Source organism: Amblyomma americanum, chromosome 3 (assembly GCF_052857255.1).
Source record: "Amblyomma americanum isolate KBUSLIRL-KWMA chromosome 3, ASM5285725v1, whole genome shotgun sequence".
Classification (NCBI taxonomy): Eukaryota; Metazoa; Arthropoda; class Arachnida; order Ixodida; family Ixodidae; genus Amblyomma; species Amblyomma americanum.
In genome coordinates, this window is record NC_135499.1 from 158737706 (window position 1) to 158754636 (window position 16931).

The 16931-nt window shown below is 45.4% G+C and overlaps 2 protein-coding genes across 3 annotated transcripts in view; both read left to right on the forward strand.

Annotated features, from left to right (window-relative positions):
• LRP1 (LDL receptor protein 1) overlaps positions 1–7520 on the forward strand; it is a 116585-nt gene extending 109065 nt beyond the window's left edge. For both annotated transcript variants that reach the window (XM_077658528.1, XM_077658530.1), the window contains 5 exons: positions 416–689; positions 3711–3925; positions 4134–4224; positions 5198–5348; positions 6379–7520. In XM_077658528.1, the coding sequence (XP_077514654.1) occupies positions 416–689; positions 3711–3925; positions 4134–4224; positions 5198–5348; positions 6379–6534 (887 nt within the window). In that variant the 3' untranslated portion in view covers positions 6535–7520. The remainder of the gene's footprint in view (positions 1–415; positions 690–3710; positions 3926–4133; positions 4225–5197; positions 5349–6378) is intronic.
• A 3456-nt stretch (positions 7521–10976) lies between these two features.
• Positions 10977–16182, forward strand: eIF3j (eukaryotic translation initiation factor 3 subunit j). Its single transcript, XM_077658531.1, has 7 exons — positions 10977–11193; positions 11303–11388; positions 11941–11992; positions 13434–13643; positions 14943–15101; positions 15646–15719; positions 15995–16182. Exons 1-7 carry the CDS (start codon positions 11178–11180, stop codon positions 16106–16108), a joined length of 711 nt encoding a protein of 236 aa, XP_077514657.1. The 5' UTR covers positions 10977–11177; the 3' UTR covers positions 16109–16182.
• The last annotated feature ends 749 nt before the right edge of the window (positions 16183–16931 follow it).

The window sequence follows — 16931 nt, forward strand, 5'->3', positions numbered from 1 at the left end:
GTAAACATGCAGACAGGCTTGTTGTGCAGCCTTTCAAAGGCAAGGCTGAAAAACTACAGTGGAATTGTCTGTGTATGTGTGTTTATGAGAAAAGCAGCTGATGTAACCTGTACAAATCTTGTGTCCTAATTCTCTGGTTGTAAGCCTCAGGTCAACATCGCATCTAGAAATTAATAACCCCTTCATGGGAAACACATTGGGACCTCGCACATTACACGCAAAGAAATTTGAAGCAATGGAGAACACATACACCCACTTTGATAGGCACCACTTCTTGTTTAATCAGAAAGCAGTGCACATGTTTCGTCACCCTCGCACACCAAGGAAGGGGTCACAATCCATCGTTCCTGCCGTCCAACACTTCTCAAAGTCTGGGGTGTCCTTTAAAGTCTTACTGAGGCATGCCATTGCGCAGGAACCTGCCTGGGACAGAAGAAACTCCCCTGCACGTGTCTTCCCGGTTACCCGGGCAGCGACTGCTCCCCAGTGCCAGGTGGTGCAAGCTGTGGCTGCCTGCATGGTGCCACCTGTGTCACCACCAAGCGGGAGGAGGGCTTGGCCCAGCGCTGCGTCTGCCCTGCTGGGTTCACAGGCGAACGCTGCGAGAGCCGCCTCGCCGATGTTTGCCTCGACTTTGCCTGCCACCACGGCGGCATCTGTTACACCTCAGCCGGGCAGCCGATCTGCAAGTGAGGCTTGAGTCATTTCTTGAACATCTCTCCCGTCCCACCTTCTCACTTTCCTTTCTTTTTTTTTTCTTCCTGTGGACATAAAACAGCTTAACATTTGAAGAAAACAATTAAATACTGCACATCTCAACTCCTAGCTTCCATAGTATGATGCCCATCTGCCCGATGCTTTATGCATTTACCAATTGTTCATTGCACAGTGTTAGGAAGTGATGCTGATTTTTTAATGACACCCGTAGGTTTCCTGTTGAAATGGGATGTCTCCTGTGTGCACAGCTCGTCAAACCATCGGCTTTGCATATTCTTTACCAACTGAGATGAAGCTAGCCACTTTTATCTTGTTCCTTGAATCCATATTCACTGGGCAATTTTATTTCACAGTTGATCAGTTAGCTAAATACTGAATAAGTTTTTTTTTTTCCTTTTTTTGCTGTTTGCAGAAACATTGAGTAAATGCTGATTTTCAAAAAATTGTCTTTTGCACATGTCCTTGGGGAACTCTCAAAGAGCACTTTTTTAAATGAGCAGTCATTAATGACTGTGTACCACTTGCAGTTCAGTGTTTACGGTATGACTACTCTGTGATTTTATCTAGAGCAGGTGTGAAAGTATTTAAAGCGTGAATCTGCTCTTAACATTGTATATGTTGCCTATGCAGCTGCAGCTGAAAGTTGTATGCATCCTAAAGCCCAAGAGATCCTATACAAACTTCCAGTTTTCAAGCATGCAGTATTAGTTCAATTCAACTCAAAGATGAAAAGCACAATACCGTAAAAACCCACGTATAATACGAGGTTTTTTCCCCATAATTAGTGTCCTAAATTTCTGCCTCGTACTATTTGCAGATCCGAACAAAGATTTTCGAAGTTGCTCGACGTTTTGGTTTCATTATTGCGGCATGACTACGGCTTGGCTTTGCTATTGGCACGTGGCTACGGCTTGGCTTCGTTACTCTCGACAAACGACGTCATGATGTCGTTTCTTTTTTGATCCGTTGGGTGTGCCGGGGGGTCGTGGTGTGCCGTGTGCCTGTTGACAACACACATGCTCGCATGTAAGCCACGCTTCGTGAAGTGGATGTTTTCTTTTTGCGAGCAAGATGTCAGGGTCTTCAAAAACAGTACTCAGCTGCTTTCAAGCGAAAAGTGATTTTAGCTGCGGAGAACATCGACAACAGTGCGGCCTGGAGGCAGTTTGCTGTCGTCGAGGGAAGCATTCGTGGATGGCGACTACAGAAAGAAGCCCTTTTCGCATGTAGCGGTACGCAACGAAGCTTTCGCGGCCCGAAGAATAGCGCATTCCCAGAAATTGAACTTGGCCTGACGGAGTTCGTACGGCAACAGCGAGCCACGCATCTAGCTTTGAGTGTGGAGCTTATGCAAGCAAAAGCTAGAGAGCTTGCAAAAGAAAAAGGAATACCGCTCTCTGCCTTCAAAGCGGGCAAGCACTGGATCCATCGCTACATGGCGGAGCTTGATTTCACGGAAGCTGCCTGAAGCGTTCGAAGAGCTGCTTACGAGTTTTCAGTGCTATGTTATTTCTTTGCGCAAGTCAAAGAACTTTCTGTTGGGCCAAATAGGCAATGCCGATCACATGCCAGTTTACCTGGACATGCTATCGCCCCTCACCGTGCACGAGAAGGGTTTAAACAAGTTGGCGTCCGGTCCACTGGCAATGAGAAGACGCGAGTTAGTCATGTTATCAAGCACAGTAGGTGGCCACAAGCTCCCCCTTACGTGATCTTCAAGAGGAAAACAATGCCGAAAGGTGAGGAGCTGCCGAAAAATGTCATCGTGAGATGTCATGAGAAAGGGTGGATGAATGAGGATCCAGTCTTGGACTGGGTGGTGTAGGCGACTTGGTGCACTGTTGTCTCTGCCGTCCATCCTTGTGCTGGATGCGTTTTGTTGCCATTTCGCCGACTCGGTGAAGAGGCTGCTATGCGACTGTGGCACTGAACTCATTATGATTCCGGGTGGGATGACATCACAACTACAGCCCCTTGATGTTCATTTAAACAAACCCTTCTAGGACACAGTCAAGCGGTGCTACGCAGAGTGGATGCGCTCAGGTGAGCCTGCAGTGACATCAACTGGGCGGCTGAAGCGGGCTTTTCCAGCCACGCAATACAAATGGATCGTGAACGTGTGGGCAGCCATCCCAGAAGGTCTTGTGCGTCATTCTTTTAAGAAGTGCGGCATCCCGAACGCCCTCGATGGCACAGAAGATGAATACATTTTGGATGATTTGTCGGACCAAGAAATGTCCGAAGAAAGCGCTGCTGAAGATGAAAGTGATTGAAGTGAAGTGCGGGATGCGATTTGAATAAATGTCTGCTCTGAGCATTTGTCACTCATATTGTACATGGGTAATACTTTTTTTTTTTTCCATTTCGCGTCTCTAAGACTTCACCTCATATTATATTTGGGTTCGTATTATACGCTGGTTTTTACGGTAGTACTACATTAATTTTTAGGGATTTTGCAGTCTCTAGTGCTAAGCGTTGTAAGTAGGCTATGTGCAGTCTGTGGAATTGTGCACCAACAAATCACATTAACCACTGACCACCATAGTCTTTATGCCAGGAAAGAAATAAGCACATAAATTTCAAATCATGAGTAGTGGGCAACAATGTTGTAAGGGACAGTCAAACAATGGTGACCACTGACATTATGACAAGTTATGTGGTAGTCAGTTCTGCATGCATTCAGTGAAATTTCTGCTGATGTGAAGCTTCATTTTTTGTCGTTTGACTTGACGCAGTATCTTTATATGCTGTTGAAGCTTATAATTGAGACACTAAAATTCTCCATTGACAAATTGATGCAAGTGAGATACTTAAATTCTCAGATGTTATTGTCTATGTTTTTTTTCTTTAAAACTGCGTTTGTAGAGAGCAGCTTTTGTTGGAAATGGAATTAGTTTCTGCCCCCTTTCACAGAGCCATTAGTCAGCGGGCAGCCTCTGAGGTCAACCAGTCACTTGTTCTGATATGATCGCTGTGTGGTGTGTCCCACACAGATGTCCCCTGGGCTGGGGTGGCCTGCACTGTGACCAGAGCACCAGCTGCAAGGGCTTTTGTTTCAACCATGCCACGTGCCTGCTGTCGTCGCAGAACGACGCCATGCCATCATGTCTATGCGCACGAGGGTTCACTGGTCCCCGCTGTCAGGACAGGGTCGATCAGATTGCTTACAGTGACCACAGCACCTCGGCCTCGGACAACCTGCCAAATAGTGAGCTGCGACTTTTTTATGGTGCCTGCATTATGAACCTTTTAATAGGCTGTTCAGTAGGTACATAAACTGCCACCATGACACCTTTAAAGAGGTGGAGTTGCAAGTTTAGCTGGCAGCCTTACATTCTTTTTTTTTTTTTGTCTTTTAATTTGAACTTGTTCAACGCAAGGAAAAAATCAGCGTGGGGCTCTGTTCTTTTGTGCAGTCTTGGGTGCCATCCTTATTCCGGTTGTTGTCACCATTTCGCTGGTGGTGCTTATTACTATGGCCGTGCTGATCTACAGAAAAAGAAAGCGGTGAGTAGAGGCACCACATGGCTCGTGTGTGTTTAATTGGATATAATTCACTCTCTTTGGTGTTCAGTGCTTGCTCTTCAATCTCACGATCGGTGACACTACCAGCAATAATCAATGTAATAAGTAGCATGTTTGTTTTAAGGTTGCGTTACCTTTAAGGTGCTTGCCCGCACCAAGGATAAAGAGAGTGCGCACTGGTCCGTCCTCCTCGCACTGCTGCCGAGGACCCTGTACACATTGATACCATACCTATATTACCAACGTTTTTAGTAAATGAGGGAAGCATGAACATACGGGAGAACCGCTCTTGTTTTCTTTTTGTTCTCTTTTTACGCAACCGTGAATGATAAGCTCTTGGTATCCGTAAATTTCTTAAGTACCTTGTTGAAAGCAAGAGACAAGATGTCTTCTGGAAAACCAGCCACTCTTAATCTGCCGTCTTGTTCACAGAAACTGTCATTCATTGGGTCAGTACATGACTTGTGCAAAGGTGTTCCCAGGAAAGCTGTAGCAGTGGCACATTTCACGATTTTGGAATGTCCCAACCGAAAATTTAAAAACGCCTTCACCGACCTTGGGAAATAATTCCAGCGCATGTGATCCTGTTGAAAACGGAGTTTAATGTCTAGGAACTGCAAACAGTCATCAATGGGTGTTTCAAAGGTGAAAGCAAGTCCGAATCTGTTTTCTTTAAATATTTCGGCGGCATCCACAATGCCCCTAGTAAATTTTGGTCTGTCTACAAATACTAGATAATAATCAACATACCTGAAGATTTTTCCAAGGTTTTTTTCCAAGATGCTGTACTAACTAGCTCAAATGTCTGTTTTACTCCATGCTTCCATTTGTTGTACTGCCTCCACCAACCCTGGCATTAGCAGTGGAGAAAGGGCTGCACACGCACATGCACAGGAATGATGCATAGCATTTGCTGTAAGGTGGTTCTCATCTTTGACCTTGTGGAATATTGCAGGTCCCGGCCCTTCCATCATGTCCGCATGCAAGAAAGCGGAGGTGGTGGTGGTGCCAATGTGGAGATAAGCAATCCTATATATCTGCGTGGTGATTGTGAGGATGATGCTGCAGAAGCTCTGAATGCTTCATTCACTCTTGACCCAGACAAGGTGAGGCCTGTTACTTCAGCTTCAACAGAAAGCACAGAAGGCATGTTTGCAATGCCTTGTTTCTTCTACACAAGTTTCGCTTGAAGTGTTCACATAATTTGGGGAGTTGTGTATACCAAGGCAATATTTGTACCCAGACTGTCAGCACAGCTTTTTTGTATTTTTGGGGGGTGGGAAGTGTAAAAAATTAAACCAGCTAGATCACCGCAGCGGTGGCCTAGTCGTTTGAGCATCCGCCTTGCATGTGGGAGGTGCGGGGTTCGATTCCCAGTGCCGCCGGGTACCCACCGGTGATACGATGGGTACAAGCTTTCCCCTGCCTGGTGCTCGGCTTCATTAGGGTGAAATGCTTGGGAAACGGCTCTTGGACCCTACCTTGAGTATAAGAAAAAAAAACCTTGTGCCATGGCACTCTTTGGCCACAGATGCCCTTGCACCATAAAAATCCATAATGATCGCCATAACCATTATCAAACCAGATAGGTCATATTGGTACTTGTTCTATGGCTCTTGAAAAAGAATTTTTTTTATTTTTTTGCAATGAACAGTTTTCAGCAAAGAGGGCAAAAACAAGCCGATGTAAGCAAATGTTTGAGATTTGAAACATACTAGGATGCAGTCGCCAATTGATTATTCAGGTGCCCACAATTCAGACAAATTGAAAATGAAAACTGGTTTTTGGGGACAGGAAATGGCGCAGTATCTGTCTGGTATCTCCGCAGACACCTGAACTGCTAAGGGAAGGGATAAAGGAGGGACTGAAAGAAGAAAGGAAGAAAGAGGTGCTGTAGTGGAGTGCATAATTTCAACCACTTGGGAATCTTTACGTGCACTGACATTGCACAGCACAGGGGCGCCTGCTGTGGTCCGGTTCGAACCTTCAGACGTCTGGATTATTCAGAATTTATTCTTGTATTGGGGCTTGAACTTTGGGGTTTGAGCCTGACCTAGAAAATATATCTCTCATTGATGCCATCTTTTTTTTTAATATACTTTCATTTTAATGCTCATGCTTTTTCCCCCTCCCCAGGCAACGAATTTCAGCAATCCAGTGTATGACTCGCTGTACGCTGACAGCAATGGGACTGGAGAGGAGAAGAAAGGGCTCCTGCAGGGGGAACCGCAGGTGGACTTCTTTGACGGCCAGAACACCACAGGTCCCTGCGGCGACCACCCGCTTGCCTAACAGCCATCCACCCCTGCGAGGAGGGCAGACTAGCCCTGCTGCCGCACACCCCCTCGCTCCTTCCCCACAGTGGAACGCGGCAGCACACTGTGACAGCTGCCGCCACCATACAGCACAACTCTGGGCACAGTGAAAAGGCTCCCGTGAAGAGTACCTGCTGCAATCTGCCACCTATTCGTGCCAGATCGATATGCTACGCTTGTGCTGCTGAGAAAGTATGGGGAACGAGCTGCTAGTTGATCCCTTTGGCACCACCGTGCTGCAGCTTGTCGTCGGCTTTTATTTACACAGTCATAGGATTACCACACATTCTTGTGCCAGACTTGTCACCGCAGGTGTCAGATGACGGTTAGAGATGGCTGGTGCTTTTATTTTTTTACTTCGCAAGGTCACAGAAACGGGTCACCATGGCTGTCATCCAACATGTGCATGGCATTGTGTTGCTCTTACACATGGGGACTGCAAAGATGGTCCATGGTTCCCTTTTTTTGTTGTTCAGTGCGGTTGTTCTCTATTTCTTTTTTTTTTTTTCCTGCTTGCAGTTGCCGATACTGAACATTTCGTATTTCTCTGTTCTCAATCATCGACTTAATTGGCCAGCCACGGGGATTCCTGTTATGTGCATTTGACGCGTATAGCAAACGGTATGAGCACACCTGACAATTCCTACAGATGCATTTACTTACAGGAGTGTGGTTTTATACTTGTCGCAGCGTGGGAGTTACTACTTTACTGCAGGTGGCAGATCTTTTTATCATGGTCACATGGGCAGCCTTTGAATGGGTAGTTTAACCGTAAACTAAGGACAAATATCTACAGAGGAACAGTCCAGAACAAGGTAGCTTGAAGTGCTAGTCACATGCATTGCCTCTGTATATCTCTATCCTATTTTTTTTTTTTTTAAAGAATCCTGCATTTTACAATGTTTTCATTTTTAGAGACGAGCCCTTGGTCCAACACCTTGTAAATGACCTTGCACTACTTAACGATCACTTTGTTTTGGGGACCTCGAGTGACGACAGTTGCCCTGCCATTTATTCGTGCTTGTACCACTGTGTCGGGTGTTGCCACCATAGACTTGGTGGAGGCCAACTGAACTTTTTCTTTCCCCATCTTTTTTTATATTTTAAGTCGAATAGGCAGCAAGCCCAGGTTCTTGAGAGTTTGGCAATCACCAGCAAAGCAGCTTTGTGTGCAAGCTGTGCCAGCTTTCCAGCCGCTCACGAAGGGCTTTTCTTTTTTGTTTTGTTTTTAGTCGTATTTTGGAAAATGAGGGTCTTTTTGTTGCGGCCAGAGGCTTATCACTGGACTGTGGCATGAGATTGCCCCATGTGCTGCAGAGGTCATGACTGTTTTATAGCAATGCTTTTTACGTTTGAACAGTTTGTTTTTTAATTGCACTGTTGTGGTAACACTGTGCACTGAGGCAGCAGAGTACATCCCTTCCAGCATCTGTGAAGAGCCGTCATAGTGCAGAGGAAGTGTCTTGTGGATTTGTCCAGAAACCCGTGCCAAAGAAACAGCCCATATTAAACAGTGTGTGAGTTTGTGCTGTCATTAGTGGGATGTAGACAGTGGAGAAGCTAAGTGCATATATGTCTCACCATTGTTTCCAGGCAGCTTTTTTTACTGCACTGATTGACATTCACTTGTCCTCTGACCTCTTCACCAGATATTAAGCATTAGTGTTGTACATAGGAGCTCATTTATGGAGGTTACGTGGTACTTGTAGCAATAGCGTACAGAACTATTCCAGATCTTCCCAAGAGTTTCTATATCCTTTTGTTTCAGTTGAACTCTGTTTTGTTTCTACAAGTTTACAAGCCTGTGTATGTACATTTTAATGTGCTTTGTGCAAGTTGTCAGTGTTTTCTATAGTGGGGATGTGGCTGTGCTGATGTTCTGCCCAGTGGCTCACAGTATAGGCATAGCAGTCCTGAACTGCAGACAAGGTTATTTGCAACTTCACATTGCTCAAGACATGCTTAAACAGCCTGTTGCACTTGTAAGTTGCTCTTTTAAAATATAGCACAATGTTGATTGACAGCCGACAGTTCTTCCATTCATAGTTTTAAGCCAATCTGATATTGACTAGTCACAAGGTTCCACAATACTTCGAAGCTAACTGCTGCAGAAGAACTCTACCCAGCCACTCTTTTCGCTATCGCCAGTGAGCACGGGTTCTTCAGTCTGCTGTGAGGGCATGCGTCTTCTCAAAGGAGTTGTTAAAGCGCGTTATAATTGGTACTGGTTTCTGAAAAAAAAAGCTTTCCTTTAGCTTGCAGGGGTTGAGCAGCTCAATTTTGTAGTTTTTTTTTTTTTCAATCTGTATTGTGTTGTGATATCGTAGGTGTACAAATGAATAAATGTGATGATACTTGCTGCAGCGCAGGGTTGTGTGCATTTTTTCTATCGCTAGTTGATACGCGCGAAAACCTCGCACTGCTTCAAGAAGGCTTTACCTCGCCGCGGTGGCTCAGTGGTTAGGGTGCTCGGCTACTGATCCGCAGTTCCCGGGTTCGACCCCGACTGCGGTGGCAGTGTTTTGATGGAGGGAAACGCAAAGGCGCCTGTGTGCTGTGGGATTTGGGTGCAGGTTAAAGATCCCCAGGTGGTCGAAATTATTCTGGAGCCCTCCACTATGCACATTTTCCCTCCTTCTTTCACTCCCTCCTTTATCCCTTCCCTTGTGGCAGATATGTGAGACAGGTACTGCGCCATTTCCTTTCCACTAAAGCAATTTTTTTAAAGGGAAAGCTTTACTGGGCACAGGTTGAGCAGTTTGGCCGGATTCCTGGAGAGCAGTGATGGGACAAGGCGCGTTTCTCTCTCTCTCTCGCTCCCCAGTCACAACTGGGCATGTGTCACTAGAAGCACTGAGCCACAGGTGTTCCGCCCCTGCGCTTTCAATTTTCAGTTTTGTCTTCTTTCCCTCCCTCCTTTGTCCCTTCATTTACGGCGTGGTTCGGGTGTCCACCGAGATATGGGAGACAGTTACTGTTTTGCGCGCTCGCCGCGCCATCTGGCATGACGTCACACCGCGTTCCTCGTTGTTGCGCTCGCCTCCGCTCGCTTCGCCAGCTGCGTCTGCGTCGCATGCCTGCTGACATGTCGGAGGATAGAAAATGAGAGCTCGGGTGCGCCGCAACCACAGTTCTGTCGTCTTTAATGCGACAACATAGCTAGACAACCATACTAACCTGGACTTGCAATCAAGGAGTTCCCGGGTTCGAACTCGACCGCGGCGGCTGCGTTTTTATGGCGGAAAAACGCCAAGGCGCCTGTGTGCTTTGTGGTGTCAGCGCACGTTAAAGATCCCCGGGTGGTCGAAATTATTCCGGAGCTCTCCACTATGGCACCTCTTCCTTTCTTTCACATTTATCCCTTACGGCGCGGCTCAGATGTCCAACGATATACGAGACAGATACTGCGTCATTTCCTTCCCCCCCCCCCCCCAAAAAAAAAATTATTAACCAAGACTATGTTATGCCTTCGCTTTCGCTACGTATATCCTGGCATAGCCAAGTTAAGCCACTGCCAATTTTCTCTCTCGCTCCTTAGTCACTACTGCGCATGCGCCACTAGTAGCACCGAGCCACAGGTGTTCCGCTAGGGTGCCTATGTTCCGCCGCTGCGCAGCGCCGCGCCTTTCCTCAAAATCCAACTTTCAGTTTTCTCTTTCCCTCCTTTACGGCGCGGTTCGGGTGTCCGCCGAAATATGTGAGACGGCTACTGTGCCATTTCCTTTCCTCAGAAACCAAACAAAACAAGTGAGCCGACGGCGTTCATAGGGCTCATTGGCGTTGACAACTGACAACTTTGCAAAGACCGTTCATATTCACGAAAGGAAAGGTGCACAACCGGCTCCGTGGGTCAGTGGAGACCTCAATTTCCACCTTGGAACCTGCGGTTAAGGCGCCCCGCTACTGGGCCAGCGTTCCCGCGGTTTCGAACCCAGACGCGGCGGCCGTGTTTGATGGAGGCGAAACGCAAAGACGCCTGTGTGCTGTGCGATGTCGGTGCACGTTTAAGATCTCCAGGTGGTCGAAATTGTTCCGGAGCCCTCCACTCCGGCACCTCTTTCTCTCTTCTTCCACTCCAACCTTACTCCCTTCACTTACGGCGCGGTTCAGGTGTCCACCGAGATGTCAGAATTACTGCGGCATTTCCTTTACTCAAAAACGCAATTTTCAACCTCGTCGGTCAGGCAGCTCGAGCCGCCGCGGCGAGCCATTTTGGTTGCACGTAGAGCAGTGGCACTTATCTTCCAACACGTCTTCATGAAAGAATGACGTTAACGTGGGCTACGTCACACGATAAAAAGTCGGCACAAGCGGTCTGTGCATACGCGTATGTTTTTTTTTTTCTTTTATCACTGTGGACGGTTGCGTGATAGCGCTGTCGCTGCCGGCTGCATGTGGTGACCGAAGCTGGTTGAAATTTTCTTGTACTACGGCTATAGCGCCACTTCTTCAGGTATTCTGTCCTTGAAATCTGTCAAAAGTGTTGTTTCCGCCTGGCGCTGCATTGTTCCACCTCATTTCCACTCGTTTAAAACGGTAGTGAAATGCGAGATGGAAATGCCAAAATCGCTCACTCGTCGCGTCAGGGCGCAGCCCACGTGACCCACTTCAGGTGTCAAAATGGCGGACGACTGGGGTAAGCATATGCGGCACATTGCACGCATTACATGCTTGCGATTTTGGTCAGGCGCTGAAACTTCGCCTTTCTCTCAGTGCTGACATCACCCAATGTGTGACTATTTCAGAGAAGGATGACTACGAGCCACCTTCCTTTGCTAAAAAGCCGGCTGTCGGTGACAGATGGGAGGGCGAAGACGAGGAAGACGTGAAGGCACGTATCCGCTGCATCTCGGCACTGCTATCCATATTATTTACCTGCTGTATTAATAAAATTGCTTGCTCGATGTCGCACAACTTATGCGAGGTTCACAGGCGTTGTTGAAACAGCGGCTTTTGACTGTCGTGTGTCTGTCGCGCCGCACACGGTGTACGACGTCAACACGGTGCCATGCTTTAACCGAGCGGGCACATGGTAACGGCTGCGCAGTGGCGCTTGCACATTGGCCGGTACTCATTGCCGCAGCTCGCGCAGTAATAAAATACGGAAAGTTCAATTATAGTGGTAGATGCGAACCGAATGGGGCTTGCTTAGATACGTCCCTGAGCTTTGTGCATGCCACTGTTCGAGCGGAATTTACGGTGCGTATATTAGTTTATTGAGAGAAATGTGGCGTGATCGTTGTAACTACACTGCTAGCAGTTACGGAGCAAGTACTCAGTGATTAAAGAAGCTGTTAGGAACCGGAAAAAGTAGGTTGTGCGGCTGCCACCACCCTGCGGGCGAATATACAAGCATTCCTAACGGTGCTTCAACTTCTTGCAGGATAACTGGGACGATGAGGACGAGGAGAAAGAGCCAACGCCTCCAGCTGAAGGTTAGTTATCGCTTGCCGACCGTATTTCGTGGAAGTTAACGAAAGTGTGCACTTGCTAGCACAGCTCACCCTTCACACAATTCGTGGAAGTACCCCTTAAGGACTTGTACTATTTGGATTATGATGACTTTCTGGCGTCGACTTGCATTGCACATCTTCGCACTTCGGAAATGGCGTGTTTCTGCACTTTTTTGGCTGGCTGACAGGCGCAGTAATTTTGTTGGTATTACAGATTGCATTATGTAGCATATTTACATTTGATTTCATGCCCACTCAGCAGAAGACCCTTCACTGGGCATTCTGTGTGCTGCGGGTCTTTCACTGTGTAAATTACTGCATTTAGCTCTTTATATATATATATATATATATATATATATATATATATATATATATATATATATATATATATATATATATATATATATATATATATATATATATATATATATATATATATATATATATAAACGGTCGCTCATGCATGTTAAAACTACTTGGGAACTGACATGTCCTGAAGCAAGACAAGACTGCTGTCTTGCATTTCAGTTTTTCTTTTAGTCCAGTAACAACAGAAACAAGTTCCTCAGCTCAATTTATGACAGAACAGCAAGAATGAGGCTCTCCCTTTTACATGTCGTGTCAGTTGTCTTTCCATGCCCAATGGAACAGCAGTGTGCAATCACTGATCATAATCTGCCATGATGGCTCAGCAGCTGTGGTGATCTAACTTGTTTTAATAGCAAGATTATCACTGGCGCTTGCAAATATTAGAATGCAAAGCAATTTCAGTTATCATAGATGTTAAGAAGTAACCTTATGTGGTAGTTAAATCTTTCAAATGACGTCAGTGCATTAATGTCGTGCATTGGTATTGCAGTAGAATGTCAGTAATATGGACACTGTTGATATGAATTCCCTGGCCAGAGCGCATTGTGTACAATGTGCAGAGTTTTGGATATTCCAAATTCTCTCCCGTGCCACTACTGATGATACAAACGCGCAAGCCTCGACCGCTAATCGTGCAGTACGCTCCACGAGCAGTGAGTGGCTGTGCGCGGCCCGCACATCGCCAACGTCGCGATCGCCTGTTGCGCTGTACTCACCGCAAGTAGCGAGCTGCGGCTGCACAGCCGTGAATAAATCCCGTCAGCCGTAAGCAGATCTGTGTGAATGCATTTTTCATGCTTTTGCATATGAATTTTGTTCCTTTGAATGGTGCAAATTTCGGATGATATGAATTTTTTTGCGACCCTGTGAAATTCATATCACTGATTCCACTTTATTCTGCATCATATGTGCCTTTTGCACATGGCATCAGTAGGTAAAATATAGCCCACGAATATTGCATCCGAAACATTAATACAAGTCAGTAGTTAGCCATGTCCACAAAGATAGAAGTGGATGCCTCTTACCATTTTCGTTGTTTGTACTTGCAATGCAGCTGTGCCAGCTGTCGCTCCCAAAAAGAAGAAGCCGCTGAGCCAGATCATCCAAGAGAAAGAAGAGCGGCGGCGGCGGGAAGCCGAGGAGAAGCGGGCACGTGAAGAAGAGGAACGGGCTGCACTGACTCCTGAGGAGGAGCAGGCCGAGAAGCTAAGGCGGCAGCGCATGCAGGAGGAGGCTGATTTGCAGCTCGCAAAGGAGGCCTTTGGTTGGTGCCCATCTTATGGCTTGGCAGTCTTGTGCTCGGTGCATTTTCATATCACTGTACTGTTGCAGTTTCACTGTGCATGCCATGACATATTTTAGATGTCGGTAATTTTAAAGAAAGCTGTTCATAAGCTGGCGTAGTGTCACACCTTTAGCAGTTGTGTTGGGTGGAAGTTGTTTTTTCCCTGAATGGCTCTAGTTGTAAAAAAGAGGAATCTGAGAGAAGTTGTTCAAGTATCCAAATTTTTGACGTTATAACTGTAAGGTAATTTCTGTGACCTGCACTCATTATGGTCAACCAAGTTGGGCAGACTTCAGGGCAACTGGTCACCTCGACGATGTTGCATTACTGCTTTGTTACACTAGCTGCATCCGTGATATTTCCACAAATTTCTCAAGCTCTTCACTCTGTCAAACTTTTTACTGGCCCCAGTTACGTTTTCTTTCCCTTGGTATCCATTTGACAGTAACAGATCATGTCAGTTCTGCAAATTACATAACCTGCCTATGTCCATTTCAAAAACAAATTGAAACCCAAGTAACTTTTAAAAATAACCTGCAGTTGGTTTTTATTGTTACCTTAACTTAGCATTGCTACAGTCGAACCCGGATATATCGAACTCTCGGGGGATAGCTGAATAATTCAGTATATCGATAAATTTTGTTTCAAAGTACTGCCGACCCTGGCAGGTGTTGTTGCAGCAAGGCAATAACGTCAGTAGAATACAAGAGGCCAAAAACAACGGAGTAGAGAGCAAAAAATAGGGTGCAAAAAGTGCTTATCTGGCGAAAATAACGAAGCGCCGACCAAAAGGTGTTGTCAAGTGCTTATCTATTTTTGTTATGCATATAAGTAAAAGGAATTGCTCATGTTGAAGCAAAAGCTAGAGTAGCCAGGGAGCAAGGGGAAAAAGCTTAGTTGTATTCTCTTGACTTTGTTTGCATCTTGATTGCATAGCATTCTTCCCCCTCCTGTGTCTTGCGCATTATTGGACTTACTCATATTGATAAGATAGTTGTGTAGAGATTCCTGGACAGTAAATGTTTGCAGTCATTTCATATATTCTTGGCATTTCACTTTTTCGTGATCTCTCAACCTGTGAAAACAGCTAGTGCAAGAAACTGGACGAGAAAAGGAGGACACACCACGAGCGCTTGTACTGTTTTGAAATATGTGTCGTATTCTTTTGCCTTGTTATGACACAGGAGTGCTAAAGCAGTAGTACTTAATTAGCAGAGAGCTGAAAATGCACATTTGTGCTTATTTTAGTGTGTGCTAATCTATTTGTGGTTCTTTCAGGACTGACGGATTCTGACGGCATCGAAAATCTTCAACCGGTAACGAGGGATGACTTTGACAACCTCCGAAAGGCTTTGGCAGCCAAGCTTACATCATGTGAAAAGTCGCCACACTATATGAACTTCTTGGATGATCTTCTCAGGGACCTCAGCCTCAACAGTAAGCACTACCCTTCCAATGTACGAGTTGTAGTGCCCAACTTTCCTTCGGCCACTATGCCTACTCACTGCCATCAGTTAATGAGGCTTTCGTTCTTGTATACTGGTATGACTAACAGCTGGCTTCTTATGCAGTGCGCAGTTTTACTTCCCTCTTCCCCTGCAATTAATTTAAATCTTACTGTGGGATTGCTAATTGTTTATTGACTTATTATGACCTCCTTCAAATGCCTTTGACATTATTTACAGTGCAGGTCTCTCAGTATTGATAAAAGGCCTTGGTGTAATGCACATTCTATGCATCCCTTGTAAAATCTCATGGGATTTATTCCCCATTTGCTTCAGTATGACATGTGCTGCACATCAAGAGCCCTTTGTGGCTGAAGTTAATTCAGAGCCCTCCATGATCTCACATAGGTTGGGTGGAACTACACCAGCACTAACTTGTCTTCTCTGTAATAAGTGCACAATTAGTTGGACTACAATGTCTTCCGTTAAGTTCTTGTAAAAATTGACTATTAGTATTTACTTTTTTCTGTGTGTAGTGGAACCTGAAGATGTAAAAAGGCTGTCCAGTTCTCTCAATGCGGTTGCCAATGAAAAAGTCAAACAGCAAAAGGTAAGCATTACATGTGCTCCATTTGAAAATTTTTGTTCTTGAACATATGTGTACCAAACCACAAGGATAGTCTCCAAAGTGTTTGTGGAGAGCTGTAAAGTGCAAGAAAACTGTTACAAAATGTTTTTAAAGGAGAATCCGTTGCATGCATATGTGTGTAAACAAGCCTTCTATAGTGTTGTCTGTTCTGTTGTTGCTTATATCAATTGTCCCATCTACTGCGCTTTATTTTGCCTGTGTTGTCCTTGCTTTCACAAAATATCTGCTTTTTCCAGATAAAGCACAAAAAGAAAGGAGGAGCCAAGAAGGGAGCTAGCCTGCATGTTGGAAAGGATGATGCTCTAGATACCTTGCAAGATTATGGCAATGAATATGATGACTTCATGTAGCGTTGGCCACCCGTCTAGTTATTTATCCATTGTGTTTATACTTCTACTGCAATAAAAGGCTTTTCTAAAAGATATTACTATTATCTCCCTCTTTATTTCACGTTGGCATGTATGGCTGGGTAAATTTAAGTTTGACGGTTTTCGTGACCAAGAATGGAATCTTGCATTAGACTGTCTTAATGAAGCATGGACATCGTTAAAATTATCAGATGGCACTTTTCAGCATCATTTGCTCATCTGCAACATGTAATCGTCACCTTTTCGTGCTGCTGCTGAATGTGGCGATTTCATCATTCTGACGCCTTATCTTGGGGGCAGTTCTTGACTCATTCTTGTTGACAGCGCGTTTAGAGCACAGGGACAGAAGAAACACAGAGGACGACGTCACAGGCGCTGAACTTCAACTTTATTCAAGAATCATCGAAACCCTGCATATATACCCATGACAGAGACGCCACCAAGCGGCGGAAGCTTTATGCGCTCGTGGAAACAGAGATGATAAGGCAGGTGGGGCAAAATGACAAAGGCTAAAAAAACCGAAAAATTTTGAACAGAGCAGGAAAAAGCAGAGCAAGAAGATGCAAAAAACTCTACCAAGTCATTTGAAAGAAACACTCCGACACGTGAAAAATGGGGCAGATGACAGACAGAATTTTGAAGACGGTTCCCGAAAAACACTGAACCAAAATATACGCGTATAACAAAAATCAAACGTGGCGAAAAAAGAAAAGCATAGTGACAAGCAAAAACCAACAATGAAAAAGCACAGTGGTGATTGGATAGGCAAACGAAAATTTAACGATACAGGTGAAGCCTACAATTA